A 19982-nucleotide genomic window follows, 5' to 3' on the forward strand; every position below is an offset into this window, starting at 1 on the left:
TTGCTTGAAGCTGGGTATATTAGTAATGTTTTCCCCCAAACTCAGAGCACTTGCAGACACTTGTGACTCAAGCCACCGTACCACTGCAAATGGCTTCTTCCTGTTTGTCATAGGTATTTCTGGTAGGATTTGTGGTATGGAAGTCACAAATAAAGATCCCTTGCTTCTTGTCCTTTGCAAACAGCTTACCTAGTTTCACTTCTCATTTGAATTCTAAAGCCTGTCTAGGAGTGAGACAAAATTGGAGGAGACCAACTGGATCAAATCTAATTGACTGTTAAGAGCATTTGCTGCTATCACATAATACTACCTGGAAAATTACTGGCTTGTTTTAAAGTAGATAGGCTTGCCTTCCTTATTGCTTCTGTCAGTAGCTCATTACACAACTTTTTTTTTTTGTCTTAGTATCAGACTCCTAATTTGCAGACAAAGTACATGTCATCTCAAGACCAGTTTTGGACAGTTTGTTCTTTAGTCTTAAATACCTGTCCTGTTTATTCCTTAATTGCTTTTTAAAGTGTATTTAGATTAATCTTTCAAGCTTCATTTTGGTACACTTGTTCCACAAGGAAATCTTTATTTCCTGATCATTCTCATATCTCAGCTTTTTGTTTACTTGAAGCAAATATCTTCTTGTGAGCACAAGTGATGAGAATTATAATGTATTTCAGGTGAAATATCCTCTTTATTTTACAGTATTATTGAATTAAATGTCACTTGTCTACTTAGCATTTGGATTTCTGAATGGAGTCACAGAAGCCTGCATTGTCTTCTGCTTTTTTTTTTTTATTTGGATGGAATTGGTATGGTGTTTATTGTTCCTAGGTTTTCTCTTTGTTTTAAAATCCACAATTCAGGAAGAATGCAATCCTGGCAACCTGTTGAAAGCATCTTTATGCTATTGTGTACTTCTAACTTTTATTTTCTTGAAAGTGGAAGGTAAAGTTTTTATGTTGCCACGACCTCAGCTTCAGTTCTTTCAGCTTTTTACAGATCTAGTTTTTTAATACAAAAGACTTAGAAAGATTAATGATACTAAAATTTGGATGGAGATTTCTACTCCATAGGATCAGAATTGCAAATTAGCGTTATCTGCCAACACTTTATTCTTTCATATGTATCTTATGGGTATGGCCCTAATGAATAACTGAGTGAATCTGAACTTTTCTTACCTTTAAGATATTTTTAGGTAATTCTTCTCTTCCCTTCCCCAATTCAGTTGGCCAAGCGTGAAAAACATCTTGGATGTCAACTCAGAGTTGAACTCTTAAGTAATAAGCATACTTGAGAGATTCTGCCCCTCTCCCTTTCTCCTCTTCAAGTCAGTCCATCCAGACAGCTTCTTTGAGGGAACTTACAGTTGTTTTGGTGTTATCCTCCAAGCTTGCTTTATCTATGCTTGCTTTTGGAATTATGGATATCTTTTTGAATTTGTCTGTAATTTTTTTTTCCTAGTTGACTGACTTCCTTCAAGATTTTATATAATCCATAATACAAATTGCCTATGTTATTCTCCAACAAAAAAACATAGAACTTGGAGGCTTGCAGCATCTTTGTTCAGTTCTTAAGAATGGGAATGCAAACTTCATGCTAACTGCAAGGAAAACAGAAATTTCAGTTAATGCTTCTTTTATGTTTTTTACCAAATATGTTGCTTAAATTGCTTCTAGTCTTATTGTGCTATACATGTTAAACATATAGGAAGGGAACTTGATAGCATTATGGAAGCTGTACTGACTGCTTTAAATTTTAGTATTAAATGTCTGTTTCTCAAATGTGATGTCTTGCTCCTGAGCAGGAACAGCTGTTTACTCTTTCCTTTCTCAGTCCCAACAGCCACTGGAAGATCTGGATGCTAAGCTGAGAAGAACTCTTAGTCCAGAGACAGTTCCAGTGACATCTGCTCCTGCCTGTGTATGTTTGCAATGTTGATAGTTCAGTACTCTTGAAAAACTGCAGTGCTTTCTCAAGGTTGTGCTCTTAAGTCACTGCCTTGAATATCAATACACTAGTCTTTAGACTTTTAAAAATAAAAATGAAGAGTCACCTTTCAGTCTGTGGGACCAAGTCAATCAAAATGGGAAAATCTCTATGTTGCAATAGATTATGTATTTCCTGAGGCTGGTTTTGGTATTAGTTCTTAATTCATCTTTTCTAGTGATGTCATTAATGTCACCAAATTAGAAGGGGCAGTGACTAGGGAATAAGGGGAAAAAGCACTAACATGTGCTATGTGATATGTCAGTCTTAATTTGTTTAAAGCGTGCTTCTGAAATTTTAAAGAACTGTAATAATAAAGTGAAGATAATGATGACAATGTCATCTTCAAGTGGCTACTCATGCATTAATTCTGCAAAGCAAAAGGGAATGTTCTGCTATGAGGTGTGCAAAATCTCTTGCTGGTGTTGCTTGCTTTAGAGGTTAAAAACTTGTATTTGTCTTGTCATGGGTCATACTTTGACCCTGGTAGAACTAAAAGATTATGTAATATGCACTACGATGGATTTGTTGGCATTCAATCAAATTGCTGATTCTTTTGTTTTGTTTTCCCCCTTGAACCTGTAGTCTGTGCCATCAGTAGCATCTACAACGGTTACTGGGCTGGTGTCCACAGCAACACAGTCTCTGAAGGATGGTAAGACAGCCTTGATTATTTCAGATGGTTTCTCAGCATGGATATATAATCCAAAATTGAACAGACTAGCAACTTCAAAGGATATAGCCTTTTTTAGTAAGTCATACAATGGCAATTCCTTAATAGTCATATTAGTATTTAGTATCTAGACAGAAATTTTCCACTGTAGGCCAGGAGAGGGGAATGATATATGCACATTATAGTAACTCATTTAGGATTTAAAGGTGTCCAAAATGCTAAATTATGACTTGTAAAGAATCTCCAGTATGCTCCTAAGGTAGAGCTTTAGGATTTGAAGGAACTGTTTTGTCTTGTGTTATGCTATTGGCAACAACAATAAGATTTGTCATTTTGCATCATCGTGCTGCATTCTCTGTGTAGGATACCTCTTCCTAACACAAGAGTGTTTACTTTCTATTTAAATAGAGAAGTGAAGGTTAAACTACTAAAGCTTTAAGAAAAGTAGGAGGAAAATCAGACTCCCTTCTGTCTGCTTCAGAACAACTGAAGGTTGACTGAATGATCATTTAGACATCAATTACTGATCAATGACTTTCAAATCTAAATGAGTTCAGTTGTTACATGGTGGGGGGGAACCCAATAACTTGCAAAATAGTCTGAGACTTTCCTGTCAGTATTCCTCTAATTGCTTTAATTTTTAAAAATTAAAATTCCATTAAAAAACCCAACTGTTAATGTGGTACTAAAATTATTTCTGAACTGTCTAGTAAACATTATTTAACTTGCACGTGCCTCTGAAGTTCAATGACAAACCTTCAAAAACTAATAAAACCAGTAGGAAAATAAAATGTTCCCATTTTGGTATGTCAGTAGTTAACTATAGAACTCATTTGTCTGCTAGAAAATGAGTTGGGTTTTGCCAGCTAAAGTTTAGAAGGTAAAAGTAAACAAACTGGGAAGTTGCTTAATAAGCTGTCCAATAGAACTGATTTAAAAATAGAAGGTTATTTCTCAGCTTTGTAACCTTATACTGCCAGTGCATACAGCAACAAAATAGGAGTTGACACCTAAGAATCCAGCTCTGAAAGCTTCAGATAGACTGCTTTAAGTAAATGTGGTTTACAGCATTTCTTCAGCTTGCCACTTCCCTATTAATAAATTGTGCCTAGTGTTTGTGAAACAAACAGGTAGTCAGTGTGGGTATTGAATTAAAAAAAACCTTTTTCTTACATAAATTACAGTTCTGGTTTTTGTTCTTTGGCTATTTCATATCCCTGTTTGAAATCAGTGTGTTTTTTTACTGCTATCTAAAAGTGCATTTTTAGCAAGTATACTGTGCAGGGAAACTTTATAGGAAAATACTGCATTTTAACACTGTGGTTTTATATTCTATATGGTAAAATTGAAAAAAGAGATCAGGTTCCATGAATCCAAAGGCCTGTTAGGAGTTAACTGATAGTTGAGTTTGAAGTAGATAAAAATAAATGGTTGGAGTTCAAAGAACATGTTACTTGTTTTCTTCTTAATCCTATTCTCCTTTTTCTTAGCATCAGCATCATGTAGTGGAGAGAGCAGTGCTATGGCTACTACAGCAGGAGCTGGTGTTCTTAAGATGGGACGTTTTCAGGTAGGAGATGTTAAACTGATTTGGTTATTGATACAGGATCTTTGAGCAGTTCCTGTGTGGTGCCAGCTTGGTGTGCCTCATGGTGGGCTTTTCTGTTGGGAGAAAACGTCCGCGTTGAACTTGTGAATGCAGTGCTTTATGTAGATGCTGTTTTCGTTCAGGGCAGAGATTACACTAGATGATGCAGGTCTGGAATTGTGAATCCAGCATTCCATCGTGTCAGGCCTTACCTGTGTAGTTGGCCTTAGTCTTTAATGTTAGCTTCTTTTTGGCTAACAATGCTGGAATGCTCACTGTATTATGTCCTATTAGTGAAGGAAGTCCCCTCTGAATCTGCTGTGTTTCTTGGAGTTAATCCTCTATATTACTTAAAAGTAACATTTTGTATGACAGTGTTTTACCTGGAAGAAAGCAGTAGCTTGCTTTGTGGCATACCAAGGAAATGAGTTATTTTCCTTTCGGATGCATTTTACTATTCAGGTAAATAAAAGCGTCATATTAAGGAAGAACTAAGAAAGTCTGCATGACTGTGTTTCTATTCTAGGTATCCGTGGCAGTGGATGATGTGCTAAAAGAGGGTGACAAACCTGAAACTAAGCCGGTGCAATTTGAAACCACCTCCACTGATTCTTCATCTCTTTCTGGCAGTAGCCCAGAGAGTACACTGGTAAAGCAGGCTGGCAGTCGGAAAAGTGAGGCTGTCGCTGACTCTTCCTTGGATGTGGTAGATGGCGTTCCTCAGACAGTTCCTGTGCTGCAATTACCAGTAGATGTTGGTCAGCCTACTAAGGTAGGGCGCTTTCAGGTAACAACAACAACGGATCAAGTGGGGCGCTTTTCGGTGTCAAAGACTCAGGATGAGGTCAGCTGTGCAGAGAAAGAGCCAGTGATGCTTCCGCTCTCTGTGGGCTTGGAACAAGTTGCTTCTTCAGCTGCAGCTCCGAAGAAAGAGTTGGAGTCAAGGCAGTCTCCACACATGAATGGTCCGTCCTCTGAACCAGAGGCTGCCTTCTTAAGTGGGATGGTTAAGGATTTGGATGATGGCTCGGGGAGCCCAGACTCCCTCCATCCCCTGGGGTCAAAGATCAGCCTCCCCGTTCAGAGCCTTAGCAACTCATTCAACTCTTCCTACATGAGCAGTGACAATGAATCGGATATTGAAGATGAAGACTTGAAATTGGAACTCCGTCGGTTACGGGAGAAGTAAGGCTTTTTCCTTGTGTGGTTGTGTATGAAATATATGTAACAGGGTTAATATGAATTTCAACTGTACTTTACTTTTCATAAAGACAAAAGTAAACTTCTTTAAAAGACTCAACTTTTGCTAAGTGTCAGAACCCATTGTCAGTGTTTGTGGGATGTAAGATTCTTTAGTGGGAAAGTATTACACAGTTGTTACAAAGGTGTATACATGCTTGCTGTGCTTAATTTTCTAACCTGTAACCTTGTATGTGTTTATATGTAGATTGTTTGCTGCACTGTGGATAAGAGTGCAGATGTATAGAAGCTTTTACGTATCACTGAAGTTTAGCAGTTAGTGGAAATAGTGGTGTCTCATTTGAAAATGACACTAACTCTGCATTTCTAATATGCATTTCTGGCATTTCTAATGGTTTTCCTTTTCCTGAAGAATCTTTGTTGGATTAGAAAAAAATTTTAGAAGTCAAGATGACCTGCTAATTTATTTATACAAGAAGCTGAACTTTTTTTAGGGCAGCTGGCAATTTTAAATCTTGTGTATGCAACTGCTCTGAAAAAAACCCTAAGGTAATACAAACGTAGAAGCCTCCAAGGCCATATGTCACAGAAAATGAGTAATCTAGCTATTCCTTGTAGCATTTCAGTGCTGAATGATCTGATCTTGTACAATTGGTGTAGTAGTTCGTACTTACTTTTGTCCTGGTTTTATGATTACAACATTGGCAACTTTTTGTTGGAATTCTAGCCAGGGTTAGAGCACAGTGGAAAATGGCAAGTGTTCTGCCATGTGTGTTCAGTGGTTATGTGTGGAAAAGACTTATTTCCTTCTTTCTTAATGTTAATGAGCATTTGTCCAAAGAAGCTGGTCAAGCTTGACTGGAGGGGAGGGATTGTATACATGCATTTATATACATATAATTTTTGTAAGTCATACTCTTTTGTAACTTACTAGGCACCTTAAAGAGATCCAGGAGCTGCAGAGTCGCCAGAAGCAGGAGATTGAGTCACTATACATGAAATTGGGAAAGGCCCCACCTGCAGTAATTATTCCCCCGGCTGCACCCCTTTCAGGAAGGAGGAGACGACCTACTAAAGGCAAAAGCAGCAAGTCCAGTCGTAGCAGCTCCCAGGGAAATAAAAGCCCCCAGCTATCAGGTAGGACTTCCTTCAATTTTTTGAGTGGATAAAACAGACAAGGTACCATCTCTCATTCCTAGATCTATGTCTGTGTGTCTGTCTCTGTCTTGTCTTTTGGAAGTGGGCATAGGGGAGTGTGTATCCCAGTTCCTCTATTGCTTGGATTTCTGGATAATTTCTGAATTTGTGTTTGCTGTTTGGTAGACTTGTGACTTTTGCAATCTGATGAAAGATCCCATCACATTGTTCTGTAAGAGCAGTTTAAAGTTGTGATTTGATTTGTCAGATGTTAGTTGGAGGGCTTGAACTAAGAAGAAAAGTGTAAATTTACAGCATGGGGGAAAACTTTGATTTATTTTATTATTTTAGGATAAACTGTTCTTGTTGCCTTCTGAAACTGATTTTGCAGAATGGGGCTGATCTCTTCAGTCATCTTCAGAGATTATTTTTTTCTACTTTAATAGCACTTAAGTATGGTATCACTAGTGTTCTTATGCTTCAAACTTAGTCACAGTTGATGGATGTTAAAGTAGTGATTTTTTTGAATGGAGTTGCAATTTTTTTGTACTTAAGTTGTTAAGGCTTTATTATTTACTAAAACCTTTTTTATAATAAACAGAACTCAGAAAAATAGTTTTATTTACTGTTTCAATTACATGGATGTCAAGATGCTTGCTGGGTAATTGTAGATGTGTCTCAAATCCTGTAGCATTGAGTAAACAATAAGGGAGGGCCAGCACTGTGAGCAGAAGTAGGTGTTACTGCTTCCTGCACATTCACTTTTGGTAGTTCCATGTCATGCTGTAGTTTCTGTATCCAGTCACCCTGTCTGCTCACTTCTGTGTTGTTCTATGATAGAGGAGCTCTGTGTGAGCATATAACAGTAAGCTAGCACAGAGTTGCCTTAAAACTTAAGTAAATAAGAATTTTTCTAGTCCTACTGCTTTTTCAAAAACTGGAGTAGTTCCCTCCCCGATTCTCCCATCTTGCATGGGTTGTCATACTTGACCAGAGGATAATATACTTTTTTCCCCCCCTACCACAGCACTTTGTCCTGTATCACTAGTGTAGTAGCTCAACTGATCATTTGAGTTACTTGGTAGGGATTTCACTTCCTAGTAAATGTTGCAGTCAAACTTCCCTCTGGTTTTTATCTCCTGTCCCTCAGGAACAGTGACAAAAGCTTTGAAAAATGATGTGGGGAAACTGAAACATTAAATGACTTCTTGCCTTCCTTCTTCCTCTAGGCAATCTGTCAGCTCAAAGTGCACCATCAATCTTGCCCCCACAGCAGACTCTTCATCCTCCTGGTAGCGTGCCAGAGACTGGGCAGAACCATTTGTTACAGCCCCTCAAACCTTCACCTTCTAGCGAAAATCTCTACTCTGCCTTTACTAGTGATGGTGCCCTTTCAGTACCAAGCCTTTCGGCACCAGGCCAAGGTAAGACTTTAACTGGAATTAATGTCGAGTCTTGCACCTTTGTTACTGGTGAACGAATGATCACCTTGTTGATGCTTGATTTTTTTAATATATAGCGTAAAGTAGATTGGTAGTCTCTGACCTTTGCATGGAGGCTTGTAAGGGTGTGTTTTGCATCTAGATTTCCACCTTCTCTGTGAGGTTGTTGAAGTAATAAATATGTAGTGTATGGCCCTGTCTGCTGTAATGAAAGCACTGTGGAGAACACAAAAGAGTGCAGTATGGTGGTGGCAAGCAATGTTCTGCTGACCTGGGGGAAAGGTACTGGCTGAGAAGACGGGGAGACAGATGAGAACAGGAGGTCAGAAATGTGAAGTGAGACTAAGGAAAGGGCAGAGCAGCTTTGGCGTTAGCAGAGAATTGAAATGGTAGGAGATTTCTGAAAACTCAGAATCCTTTTAGACTTCCAAATTGCTTTGGCTGTCTCTGGAATTTTTAACAATAAAAGGTAAAAAAGGCTTGTGTTCTGCAATTGTGAGTTAAAAAAAATTCCTGGAAGGAAGAGTTAGTGTGGGAGGACGGGATTGTAGGAATAATAAACTGTTCATTTACTAAAGTTACTCAAGTTGTGGATTAGTACATTACCAAATAATTTCTCAGACATAGCTCTGATTTATTTGGTAGGGAAGACTTTCTTGTGCTTGTCAGTCATTAAGGGGATGATAGCTTGATTCCTTAACTTCTCTGAATTTGGCTGTTCCATTTTTTTTTTTTCCCCTTGAACATCTTTTTGAACAGCTTTGCCATAAACTGATTGGATACATCAATTCTCATGTGTGTGTGCTGAAATTTGAGAAGCACAGACAGAAAATGGAAACAAACTTTTTGGAAGAATTTTCTATAAAGGTTTTAATGAACTGTTTCAGGTATTTTGGAGCTACTTGAATCATCTCCCTGTATCTAGACTTGTGCAGTATGGTTTTATAATTGGATACTTTTGCCAGGATTTGGCTTTCCTATAGATCACAATCCTGTTATTGGGGGGTTATGTACTGGAGAGTAACACTGCAGACTTGGCTTAATGACTGGAGGTATTGGAGGGAGTTCCTTCACTCCGTATATTGTCTACATACTCTTTGGTCCACACTTGGAGGCTTACTCTTGTGTGTCATGTTAATGCATTTCACCCTTCCAACCTCAAGTTGCTAACATCTTGTAGTGGTGTTCTGTCTCTTCTCCTCTCCTTTCTCTGTTCTTCCCGTTTTTGTTTTCTCACAGGCTGTGCGAAGTTTAACTGTGCATCTGAGAGAGTGACGTTCAAGCCTGGTGGCAGGAGGACCCGATTTCTGAGTACGCCCTGCTTGGCTCTTTGTGTGTAACACCTTTACTCCTTCCTTGTCTGTTTTTTGTTTTGTCTGGTTTGTTGTTTTTTTTTCTGCTTGGATCTGTTTCATGCAGCCCATTCTCATCTGCCACCCTGTATTCCTCTCATTCCATGGCTCAGCTGAGCTGCTCTTAGCACACCTTTAGAAGTTTGGGTTCTCGTGTTAGGTCTTCTTTGTTGTTAAACTCGTAATAACAAGCACTCATTTTTTCTAAGCTTCTGGTGGAAACTTTCAGGATAGTTCAGTGAAATGATAAACTGAGGAGAGATAAGAAGTTTTCGTTGCATGGGTATTTTCCTTTGGCCTGCCTTAGTAATTATGCTTCAGTATATGTTAACTGACAATAAGACTGGGAGGGGAGGTAGTCTTTCTAGTGGAACAGTGAGAAAGGTTTGTTTACCAAATTATTCCTTTGCTGGACACTACTCTAAGTGATGGGGGGGGATATGTTTACTTCCTCCAGCAGTATGCTTGCTGTGCGAGTTGGATGTGTTTTTTGCTTGTTCTCAGCACTAGTGCTGATTACAGTGCAGAGCATTGATGCCACCTGTAGACAGTTAATACTGACTTCTTATGTTTGTTAGCAGATGGACAGCTGAAGTTTGAAGCGTTGAGGGGTTTAAAAATACTTAGAGAATATTTTCAGGCAAACTCAAAAGATCCTTACCCTGCTAATAGGCTCAGGTTTATAAGTTTTTACTGTGAATTGGAGACACAGTAAACATGCACTAAATAGCAGTAAAGGTGAGTAAATAGACATCTTCAGACATCCTGTCAACCCTCACGAGTTATCTTGCAGCTCTTTTCAAAATCCTTTTGTTTGTACTTACATTAAGCCAGACTTAAGAGACCCTCAAACTTCTGATGTGATTGAAGTAATTATATGCTTGAGCTGAGGCTGCTGATGTGATGCTTTTTATTGGGAGTGCTGCAACATCTCCCATGCTGCTTCTGCAGGCTGGACCCTTTCAATGTCCAACATTTGTTTTCCATCCTCTGGAATGACTTGATATGAGAGAGCTTTAAGTGCCATAGAGAAACCTTCAGTCACTGCACTGCATGAGAGTACCACGCATCTGTAACATCTGTGTGTCTGCAGTTGGCAGCAGCACAGCTGAGCCAAGAGCTGTGTGTGGGAAGTGGGCCTGGCCTTCTGCAGAGACAGCTGCAATGCAACCACCTCCATCCTCTGAGAGAGGGAGTGAGTCAGAGGGAGGGGAAGTTTTTTCCTGGCTGTTCAGTTTTGCAGTGATGCCTCTATCCCACTTCATTGGATTTGGGAAGATATATATATATATATATAAATACTAATATAAAAATAAAAAAAACCCTTTTATATATATATAAAAGTATTAATGGTATTTAATTTTTCAAATTGAGCATTCTTAAATGTTTTTGCAAGGTATATTAATGTGCAGGTAAGCACTAACTGACATCTGCAGCCTCAAGTTTTATGACTCCTTTCTTGGAAGAAGTTAAATTCTTACCAAAGCTCACTTTTAAAAGTCATCTTTAGTCTGGCATGTCTTTTTATGGGGTAGGGAATAATAAAGAACAGCCATTCTGTTTCTAGAATTGACAATGAACTGGGTATATGAGAGGATCATTTACTTATAAGGCCTTGGCTTGCTGCAAATTGATCATCAACTGGCTATAAGAATACTTTGGCATGTATATCTCTTGCTTATGGGACTGGTGCTAAGGGAAACAGATTCATTTTGAAAAGTGTGTTGTAGCTGTCCTGTAAAAGCAGGTAATACTTGGCATGGTGCAGCTTGGCTGGCAATTTCCTTATTGCAGGTTGCTTGCTCCCTAGAGTCTTGTCCTTGAAACGCTATTGCAGACTTTGGTGGAGAGTGACAACTGGAGAAAATGCTGAGTTAGAATCAGCAGTGTTGAGGAAACAGTGCAGTAATTGATGCTTTTAACTGTGCAGCTGGAGAAACAGAGTGGTACAGCTTGGCAGGGAATGTCTGAACTATTCCATGGATTTGTGAAAACAGGGTGACAAAATAAAAGCACTTGACCTATCAACTAAATCATTCTCATGTTGTAAACTGGTCAAATTTAGTTGTAAAATGCCTCCTACGTCCTGACAAGAATGTAAGATGTGCTTGCTTTTCCTTCAGTGGTAACAACCAGTTGCGACAGTAATGTCTCTTGACATTCTTCAACACAGTGTGGCAGTTCTAAAGAATAAATGTAGGAGGCTGGGCCTCTTCTCTTTCTGAAAGTACAAGTCATTAAACTCTCAGACCAGCCTTTGGGTTTTTCCTAGAATGTCCCAGTAGTGACTACGGAAGCCCTGCTGTGCTGGTCTCTGTTTCTCACCAAGCTTTATGTACTGTTTGCTGATACTAAACATTTCTCACTGTTTCTCTTATCTTTAACAAATTACTCTCTCTTTGTGCTTCAGGGAAGATGGTGAAAAAAGTCTGTCCTTGCAACCAGCTCTGTAGTAATTATCTTATTTCTGTTATCTCCGATTCCCGATTGTAAAGCTATTCATCAGCTTTTTCTGGTCACCGAAGCCTTACCTCCCTGACTCTGTCTTCAGCACAGCCTCTGTCTGTCTGTGTTACACCCTCTAATGTGTACTCTGTTAATATACTGAATAGTCTGGTTATTACTCTTGCAGACAAGTGGAGGCAGGCAGAACCTCACCTTCACTGTGGAACTCTGCCCATGGCTAACGAGAGTGAATTGAGCATCAGGGTCAGTTGCTCGCTGTAATGTGCCAGAGTTGTACCTCTGAGCAGCTGGTTTGTTCACAGATCTGATGGGGCTTGCCACCTCAGTGATGGTTCCAATTGCAGACACTCCTTCAACATTTTAAGAGTAAGAGTAAGCCATCAGAGATCTCCAGTGTGTCTTCCAAAGCAAGAGATGTTTAGAAAAGCCCATGTGTAGTCATTTAAGACTGTTTTAAAGTTGTCTTTTGACTGCTGGTTTATGGGGGGGAAAAAATAAAAGGGCAGAATGGAGGCATTATAGGTAGTGGGCTGGAGAGGGAGAAGCCTGTTTCACTTCAGATCCTTCATGTCAGAGCAGAACTGGGGATGGCTGCTGTGACCGAGCAGGAATGTGTGTGTGGGGTTGTTTCCATTGAATGCTACAAGTTGAAGCACTTCCTTTTCAGATTCTTCTGGATGGCAGTTTCTGCAGGTAGTGACTACATCAGAGCTAAAACGTGAAATTCCTGAGAAGTTCTTTTTTTAAATTGACGTTACTGGGGAGCTTTAGTAATTGTATAGCTCACCTATAATGGTGCAGGCTGGTCTGTCTGTGATCTGAAATAGCAGCTCCCTAACAAAATTGCTTTTGGAAACAAAGCTATCGCAACTCCCCCCCTTTCCCATCCTGGACCAATCCAGTCCTCTTCTAAACACTTAAACTTTCCTAAATCATCTTTCACATCTTTAGCTGAATGCATTGTAGTATATACCTTGCTTAATTCTGCCCCTTCTGTGGCCTGAGGAAGCTCTCCAGTGTAGGTCCAGGATCCAGCATGCTTACTGATTCAAGTGGAAATGTGAAATATCAAAAGCAGAAACTGGCCATCAGGAAGAGGCTGGGAGCGAGTGTGTCAATTACTGCATGAACCCTCACGGTGGAATGTGATTATTACTGGTTTTGGCAGTTCTCCCCAAGTACCTCTTTCTTGCTTTTGCCTCATTTGCCTTTAATTTCACCTTTCACATCATTGCTTTTATTAAATAATTGTATTCTGAGCCCTTTCCACATGATGCATGTTTAAGGTTCTTGTTATTTCGCTGTAGATTTTCCTTGCCACTTTACAGTGTGTTCCTATTACTGTTCATGTGTGCTGCAACTGCATACCCTGGTCAGGGAACCTCCTTCTTTCCTTTCCGTGTGTACTGTTGCATGCGTCTGCCTGCCCGTAACAACTGCTGGCCCACCTGCGGGTACCCTGACCGGTGGGAGGGATGCGTATCCTTCCCTCCTCAGCACCACTAAAGGCAGTAACACTTTTGCTTATTTGTCCTGCATAGTAAGTATGTCACCTTCCTAATTCACTCCTCAATATGAAACATTCCTGCGGGGGTTTGTAGCCAGTTCTTTGATACGGTGGTTGCAAGGAATGTGGCTGATAGCTGGGGAAAGTGGAACAGATGAAGTAGCTGTCAGGCAAGAGACGGCAACTTCGTCATTTGGCCTTTGCAATAGAGACGTGATTTTCACTGCTGGATTTTTGAGGCTCCACTTCTAATCGGTTTACTTCAGAAATGTCTGCCACAGACTCAGGTTTTTTTGGATTTCCCAGTTGCAGTCTTCAGAGTGAGCAAGTAGAAATGTTTGAGGAACTTTAAGAACCAAGTATGTGAGGCTGTGCGCTTCCAAGGGGTGCTGGGTTTAGCACTGCAGTGGCAAGATACTGATTTTGTTGTTTGGTTTTGAAAAATCTAGATTCGTTCTGTCCTTATGTCCTTCAGAAAAAGTCTGTACTAGTGCTTAGCTGCCATGTCCACATCTGTAAATGAGGATACTTTGCAATACTACTGGGAATTTAGGATACTTGTTAATATACAGTTTCTTGGATTTCTGTTATGAGATCTACCTTCAAAAAAAGCAAAGTTTGAGTTTCTTGTTTATAAGTGTGAGGGAGATAGTGAGGCTATTTAAAACAAAGCTTCTAGATATTTTTTTTACAGGATAATGTTCAGCAAGCTTTCTAGCAGAACCAAAACCTGTTATTGATGTGAAAGGTTTTTTGTGTTCTTGCAATCAACCCAGTGAATAGAAAAACTTGTCAAAGCATGTCTGAGGAACTACTATCATTTCTGCCTTCTCTAAGCTGTATTACTTGTTTGCATCTGAAATGCTTGTTCTTCTGACATAGGAAATCTGAATATAATGGCAAAAAAATGCTTTCAGAGGCAAAAAGCAAAATTTAATGCAGTGCAGACTTCCCCTGCTGATCCTGGCTGTTTGGCGGATGAAGACAGTCCCATCTGGTTATCCTCAAGAACATAAGTATGGCAGCTATTGGAAACAACAGTTGCTGTTTGTCACTGTGGCTTTTTTTGCGTAATCTGGGTGAATTTTTCTCTTCATTTTACAAAGTGGAGATAATTTGCTACAGAGCAGCTGGTGATGCTGATTGTACTGCTCCTTATTCGGCATCCAGCATTGTCCTCCAAGATGGAATTGACGTGAGCCAGTAGTGGTTGCTGCTAATTAAAAGGTGTAGGATGAGAGAACGATGTGACCGTACTGTCATTCAGTGCTGAAATCTCATCTCATTTTTCCTCAACAAAGAACTGTAGGCTGCTATCATTCCCCTCTTAAGATGACTACTTGCAGCATTTCTTGAAAAGTGAACATATCTATGAAATGCTCTTAATCTGAGAAAATGCCTGTAGGAGTCCTTGTAGTTCCCACTTCAGTGTGTCCTGGAATTGAAATTTAGAATTAATCTGCATGGCATTTTAACTGGCTCTCTATTTGATGTACCATTACCACAGTTATTAAATTTACTAGAGAAAGATGATCTTTAACCTAAGTTTTGATTCCTGTTTTTTGTATTTGTAGGGACCAGCAGCACTAACACAGTCGGGGCTACAGTGAACAGCCAAGCACCCCAGTCTCAGCCTACTGCTATCGCCTCAAGCCGGAAAGGGACTTTCACAGATGACCTGCACAAGCTGGTAGATAACTGGGCCCGAGATGCCATGAACCTGTCTGGCAAGAAAGTTGGCAAAGGGCATAGCAACTATGAGGTAAGACGTGATCTGAGAACATTGATGGTAAGAAAGTGCCGGTGTTGTTGCTCTTGCATGAGGGTGTCAAACATGGCTAGAGTAGAGTTGCCATGTAGCTTGGACAGCTGCTCCGGAAGACTGTTAGCTGTGTCTTTTCTGTGCAGGATTGTATTGCCTGCTGTGGGAGGGAAGGGGGTGACTAAAGAGGAGGGCCCTGGTGTGGTCTTGTAAACATCCCTTGGGAACGGCTTGTAGACCAAGGGGTGAGCCTGGAGTTTTTAAACACAGTTGTGTAACTTCTCTTGGGGTTTGGGTTTTCTTTCAGGGCCCTGGAATGGCAAGAAAGTTCTCAGCACCAGGTCAGCTTTGTATCTCTATGACATCTTCCCTGGGTGCTACGCCCATCTCTGCAGCATCAGCTACCTCTTTAGGTCCCTTCACCAAGGCTATGTGCCCTCCGCAGCAGTACGGTTATCCAGCAGCGTCTTTTGCCGCTCCGTGGAGTGGGACGGGTGGTCCAGCGCAGCCGCCGCTTGGCCAGTTCCAGCCTGTAGGTGCTGCGTCTTTGCAAAGCTTCAACATCAGCAGTTTGCAGAAATCGATCAGTAACCCTCCAGGCTCCAACCTGCGGACCACTTAGCCGTGCTCGGCGACCGTGCTGGCTAGACCTTGGGACAGGATGTGGGGAGGGAGACGGGGCCCTGTACCAACTACCAGTGCTGCAATGAACTGGTAGCTTGCCAGACTGGGAATGAATTTCTCTTTTCCAACCATTGCTGTCAGCTCCCTGTAAAGGGGGTTTCCCCACACGCTTTCAAGGGGGAGGAGGATGATGATCAGCATCCTTACGATGGGACAGTGCTTTTGACCGAGGGGTTCTGCTCTTGTACGGAACAAGAGCTGTGAAGAGAAGGCATGGGGTCAGTTAATGCAGTCTTGCTGTAAAATTTCTCTCTGGTGTGAGGCTGAATCCACACATGTTTGCGGTGGGAGAGCTGAATCCTAGCATGAGGCTTTAGCATGCTTCTCATCTCTCCCTGAAGAACCAAGACCAGGAGGAAAGCTGTCCAAATCCCCCTCCTCTCCCTCTCCCCAGTCAATTGTATCTGGCTCCGAAATGATGGGGCACACGAATGGACTTGCAGTGCAGCCCGTGCTTGATAGGTCATTACTGCTTTAAGTAAGATATTAACAGCTTTGACTGCAGCATTAGAGCAATTTAAATTGTTTAAAAATTTTTAAAAGTTCCCTGCGGACATGTACTTACCATCAGTTTTGATGTGGAAACACTGTGATATATAAATGTTGTTGGACAACAGTAGTTTAAAAATGAGTGGAATATAGAGGGTTAAAAAGTTAAAAAGAAAAAAATGGGAAAAAAAGCTAGCTATATCCTTATACTTATTGGAGACACTTTAACTTTTTCCTTTGTATTTTCATTGTATTAGATAAATAAATGTGAATGTAAAATTGTATAAATTAATGTACTTGAATACTTGTCTGTTCTCCCAGTATGCTTGCTGGATATTTTAGTGCCTTGGACTTCTATTGCTTCTGCAGTTAGCGTCGTCTTCCCAGCAGACCCCCAGGGGGGCAGAGGGCAAGTTCAGAGAAGGACGGATTATTCATACCTAGTGACTGGGACATTGGAGTTCATTTAGTGATACTGTTACTGTTTAGAGTAGGCGTACGGAGGGGGAAGTCACTGAGGGTTGGAACAGCTTCTGTGTGTTGGGGAAACTTGTCCAGGTGGGCAGATCTGAAGTTGCTGGTGTGACAGGGGCCAGGTGGGGGTGGGACAGAGGGTTGTGGGTGAAGCTAAAACGAGACAAACCAGTATTGCCTATGGGGCAGGAGGTCTGGATCAGAAATGGAGGGAGGATGGGGAGAACATGTATCTTTGGGAAAGGCCCAACTTAAGATGCAGTTTGACTCCACCTGCGAAGTGGTGAAGATGTTTGGTCAGGATGTGACTTGAGGGAGAGGTGCCATTGCTCGTTGGCATGGGCTTGTCTGCTGGGATTGCTTTTCTTCTTTCCTTACCTTTTTTTTTTTTTTTTTTTTTTTTTTTTTTGTAAATCCATTTAAGCCAGGAATAGACTGTCCTGGTGCAACGTCCATTGCCGGCAATGGATGTACTTGAAACAGCCGGCATCCAGAAGTTTCCTCTGTCTTACTTGGAGGTTTTAAAGTTTTGTTCACTAACAAATTCCAAGCTGGTACCAGGACTGTAACTATCTGTCACCTCTTAGTAACTGTACTGTACCTTCTGTTTTGGTCATTTTCCATATTTGGTCTCTCTTCATATTTAAAAAATACTGGTTTCCTCTTCAAAGTAAAAATAATACCAGCCAGTATTTATGTAGTGCTGCAAAAAGCTGTGAAGGGTGGGAGTACTGCTTCCTGGTACTTGGGTGTAGCTCACCAGTATCCTGGAAGCTGGTGCATCACAGAGATGTTATTGCCTGATTTATTTTCTTTTTCTAGGAGTGCTGTTCCCCCGTGGAACCTTAATAGGGAGTTTTTCTGTCTGTGGATGTTCACATGCTTTTATTTTTACAAAGAAGCATGCAAGATCTGTTCCTTTCCTGTCACTTTTTACAGCCGTTTCGGCAGCAAGGGCAGGTACAGGCTGGAGACAAACGCCTGAGGGTGAAAGCTAGTGGTGAGGTGGCTGGGCTCTGAGTTCCCTGGGTTTGGGGTTTATTCTTTGTACCTGAAGCGCAGACTAGAGCTACAGAATGAGAGAGGAGGCTCATGGTGTGCGTGCGGTGGAAGGGAGAGATGGCAGGGCTCCCTGTGGCTGAAGTGGAGCAGAGGCCTCTCCTCCCTCCCTCAAAGGGATGCAGAGAAGCCATCTGAACGCACCCAGCGCAAGGGGAGAGGCGAGCTCTGGGAAGGGGAGTGGTGACAGACCTGAGGCAGTAATGAAACAAGGGGGGTATTTGTGACAGGGGACCCAATCAGCTGGATGCAGCACATGGTTATTTAATGTTGATCTAATAAGTTTGAGGTCGTTTTTTCAGTTAATGTTATGCAAGAACTGGTTTTATTTACCATTGATTTATTCCCCCCTTCCTGTGGATGAATAACTGAAGTCTAGAGGAATAAACTAATGCTACTGAACTGTTAAATTATTTTGTTTAATATTACACTTTGAGTATCTTTTTCCACATAAAATCTGTTTCTGAATTACAAGCATTTTCTTTACATTATTTAACAATGTACACTGTAAAAAATAAAAATAAAAAAATAAAATTAATTGAAACTTTGGGCTTCCCTGGCCGTAGTTAGTTGTATGTTTTGCACTAAACCCAGGCACTGCGCTTCTTGTATGATTGCGCTTTGTGCTGCAATTTGTTACCTTTGTAGAATATTTAATGAAGTCATTCAAATAAACCAAACCTGCTTTTGTTGAGCTGTGGGTTTTCTTGTTGAACAGCAGGTTCCAACCTCTCTGTCCTCTTCCTGGAGTGTTCTGTTACCCAATTTATCAGTTTATCACAGGAAAGCACAAGAAACCCATTATAATGAGATGCTTAACTTCTCAAAACCAGTGATCAGTAATGAGCCTCTGGCTTTTTAATAGAATACTCTGAAACAAGGTTCTATAAAGAATAATAGTGGTTCTGTATGTGAGGAGAGGCTGAGGGGAAGGGGAGGGAGAAGTTGTAGAGTGTAAGCAGTACGATTTTTTTATGGCTGAGACTGTCAAGAAGTTACTAAATTGCAGAGAAACAGGCTCGGTTGTGACCATCAGGAACTTGGCAGCTCTCCCTGCTGGCAGCTTCACTAGCAGCAGATCTGTGCTTCCTTCGGGCAGTGAAGCTGGAGCAGGGCCTGCGGCGAGGGCTGAGGGAGCCCCTGTACCCCATCCTGGGCACAGAGGGGTCCTACTCCTGCAGGGCCCCTTCTCCTCCTCCCTGGAGTGGAAGGGAGCAGGGCTGGGCACCTGCGGTGGTGGGGGCAGGAATTTTTTAGTGTAGCTCTGAAATAGAAATTCCATCTCCAAATTTGCAACCGTACTGGTAAAGACGAAGAGTGGAACTACTTTACAGAGTCATTCTCTGCTGTAGACTTGCAGGAATTATTTGGTATTTTTAAACACTAATTGCTGCTGCATTTCTTTCCATTTTAAGAACAGCTTCTGTTTATGAGTCATGCTGCACAAGGCCTTAAAGGAAAAAAAAAAAAGCTCCCAAGTTTTACTGCCCTTTTCAAAGGGACCAATCCTGAGAGGCATGTTGGGGTGATTTATCTTAGAGGAGGCCTGGCTACGTTTGCATCATTTCCACAGTGTCAAGAAAGCTGATGCAGTTGTGTTTATATGAGACTTTTTTTTGGTTATAAAAGTTCAGAGCAGCTTTGAATACAGTAATTCTGAATGTCTGCACATTCCCGTCCTAACAGGTATCCGATTTCAACAGAACAGGGAGTGCATGACTCAAGCATGCGGTACGTATTTCTTACCTTAGCTGTTCTGAATGTAGCACTGAACTGGAGAGAAACTAGTGCAGTGAAATGTGAAACTATTTTCTAGATGTCGTCTATTACAGTTAATTATAATTTCTCCTATCTTTCCATACTGAAGTCAAGGTTTATTCTTTTTTCTGTTGAGGAGTTAAGTGGGTAGTAGAGAATCTTTTAAGGAAAAAGGACCAATTAAATGGTGAAGGGAAAGTAGTAGGAAGAGGAATAAATGCTGAATACTTCGAATGTAGTTACATTTAGACTGCTTTAAGAGACTTGACCAGATAGAGCAGTGACTAAAGTACAGGAACAAGGTCTTGTTTAAAGTCCAACATTGATTCTGGGGTTGGACTAATCAGAGTTTGTGTAAATTTTCCTGGTTCAGCTCTAACTGCCAGTCCTGTGCTGTCATCCTCCTCATCT

General features: G+C 40.9%; 1 protein-coding gene across 1 annotated transcript in view; it reads left to right on the top strand.

Annotated features, from left to right (window-relative positions):
* The window catches only part of WNK1 (WNK lysine deficient protein kinase 1), a 104976-nt gene extending 86469 nt beyond the window's left edge, over positions 1 to 18507 (top strand). The window contains 8 exon segments of the mRNA XM_074902121.1: positions 1828 to 1914; positions 2566 to 2635; positions 4144 to 4223; positions 4768 to 5426; positions 6376 to 6578; positions 7808 to 8002; positions 14920 to 15107; positions 15415 to 18507. Coding sequence (XP_074758222.1) covers positions 1828 to 1914; positions 2566 to 2635; positions 4144 to 4223; positions 4768 to 5426; positions 6376 to 6578; positions 7808 to 8002; positions 14920 to 15107; positions 15415 to 15729 — 1797 coding nt within the window. The 3' untranslated portion in view covers positions 15730 to 18507.
* Positions 18508 to 19982: the final 1475 nt, after the last annotated feature.

The sequence above is a fragment of the Athene noctua genome, chromosome 3 (assembly GCF_965140245.1).
Source record: "Athene noctua chromosome 3, bAthNoc1.hap1.1, whole genome shotgun sequence".
In the NCBI taxonomy this organism is placed as follows: Eukaryota; Metazoa; Chordata; class Aves; order Strigiformes; family Strigidae; genus Athene; species Athene noctua.